Below are 2,106 nucleotides of genomic sequence, written 5' to 3'. Positions count from 1 at the left end.
GGCTAATAACACTTTATTAGGATTAATAAAAGAGTGTTAATCCTAATTTTGGAGCTAATAATTCAATTTTGGGGGCTAATAAATCCATTTTTTGCCGATTTTCGCCGTTTTTTCACCATTAATCATTATTAACTAATTACTAATAATTACTTTGAATAAGAACATTTTATTAGGACTAATAATGGGCTATTAATGCTAATTTTGGGGCTAATAATCCTAATTTTGGGGCTAATAAATCCATTTTTTCTGTCGATTTTTGCCATTTTTTCGCCGATTTTCATCATTTTTTCACCATTAATCATTATTAACTAATAAGTAATAATTATTGTGGCTAATTAAATTTTATTAGGACTAATAACAGCCTATTAATCCTAATTTTGGTGCTAATAATTCCATTTTTGGGGCTAATAAATCCATTTTTTGTCGATTTTTGCCATTTTTTCACTGATTTTCACAATTTTTCCACCATTAATTACTATTAATTAACAACTAATAATTATTGTGGCTAATAACAGTTTATTAGGACTAATAACAGCCTATTAATCCTAATTTTTATGCTAATAATCCTAATTTTGGGGCTAATAAATCCATTTTTTTGCTGATTTTCACCGTTTTTTCTGCGATTTTTGCCGTTTTCCCGCCATTAATAATTATTAACTAATAACTAATAATTACTTTTTAATTTTGGGGCTAATAAATCCATTTTTTGGTAGATTTTTGATGTTTTTTCACCAATTTTCGCCCTTTTTTCGCTATTAATTATTATTAATTAATTACTAATAATTATTGTGGCTAATAACACTTTATTAGTACTAATAATAGCCTATTAATGCTAATTTTGGGGCTAATAATGCTAATTTTGGGGCTAATAAATCCATTTTTTGGTAGATTTTTGATGTTTTTTCACCAATTTTCGCCCTTTTTTCGCTATTAATTATTATTAATTAATTACTAATAATTATTGTGGCTAATAACACTTTATTAGGATTAATAATAGGCTATTAATCCTAATTTTGGGGCTAATAATTCAATTTTTGGGGCTAATAAATCCATTTTTTTGCCGATTTTTGCTGTATTTTCACGGATTTTCACCATTTTTTCACCATTAATTATTATTAACTAATAACTAATAATTACTTTGAATAATAACATTTTATTAGGACTAATAATGTGCTATTAATCCTAATTTTGGGGCTAATAATCCTAATTTTGGGGCTAATAAATCCATTTTTTCGCCGATTTTCGCCGTTTTTTCACCCATTTTTCGCTATTAACGGTTATTAATTAGTCATTAATTAACGATCCGGGCCAGGGCTGCGCGGGCTGATGCTGGCCGTGGTGCTGGCCGCGCTGATGTCGTCGCTGGCCTCCATCTTCGCCAGCTCGGCCGCGCTCTTCACGCTCGACGTCTACAGGAGGGTGCGGCCGGGGGCGGGGCCACGGCACCTGCTGCTGGCCGGCAGGTGAGGGGGCGGGGACACCTGGGACACACCTGGGGGCACCTGGGACACACCTGGGACAGGTGAGGGGGGCGGGGACACACCTGGAACACACCTGGGGGCACCTGGGGACACACCTGGGACAGGTGAGGGGGGCGGGGACACCTGGGACACACCTGGGATACCTGAGATACCTGGGACACACCTGATACACCTGGGGTACCTGAGATACACCTGGGATACACCTGGGGTACCTGGGATACACCTAGGGCACACCTGGGATATCTGGGGCACATCTGGCACTCACCTGTGCAGCTGCAAACGCACCTGGGTTAGGGGGGGACACCTGGGACACACCTGGGGTACCTGAGATACCTGGGGCACACCTGGGGTACCTGAGATACACCTGGGGCATACCTGAGATACACCTGGGGTGTCCCAGGTGTGTCCCAGGTGTGTCCCTCACCTGCCCAGGTGTGTGCTCACCTGTCGGAGGTGTAGCCGGCGCGGCAGGCGCAGGTGAAGCCCCGGCTGTGTCCCAGGTGTGTGTCTCACCTGCCCAGGTGTGTGTCTCACTCACCTGTCGGGGGTGTAGCCGGCGCGGCAGGCGCAGGTGAAGCCCCGGGTGTGTCCCAGGTGTGTCCCAGGTGTGTCCCAGGTGTGTCCC

The 2,106-nt window shown here is 41.8% G+C and overlaps 1 protein-coding gene across 1 annotated transcript in view; it reads left to right on the top strand.

The window, feature by feature from the left end:
- Positions 1–1,310: 1,310 nt before the first annotated feature.
- The window catches only part of LOC120512679 (sodium/glucose cotransporter 2-like), a gene marked incomplete at its 3' end in the record, with an annotated part of 5,070 nt that continues 4,274 nt past the window's right edge, over positions 1,311–2,106 (top strand). The window contains exon 1 of the mRNA XM_039731254.1: positions 1,311–1,463. Coding sequence (XP_039587188.1) covers positions 1,327–1,463 — 137 coding nt within the window. The remainder of the gene's footprint in view (positions 1,464–2,106) is intronic.

The sequence above is a fragment of the Passer montanus genome, unplaced genomic scaffold (assembly GCF_014805655.1).
Source record: "Passer montanus isolate IOZ18808 unplaced genomic scaffold, ASM1480565v1 scaffold1105, whole genome shotgun sequence".
Taxonomy (NCBI): domain Eukaryota; kingdom Metazoa; phylum Chordata; class Aves; order Passeriformes; family Passeridae; genus Passer; species Passer montanus.
Note: the sequence above shows the minus strand (reverse complement) of the source record. Positions and strands in the feature narration are given on the sequence as shown.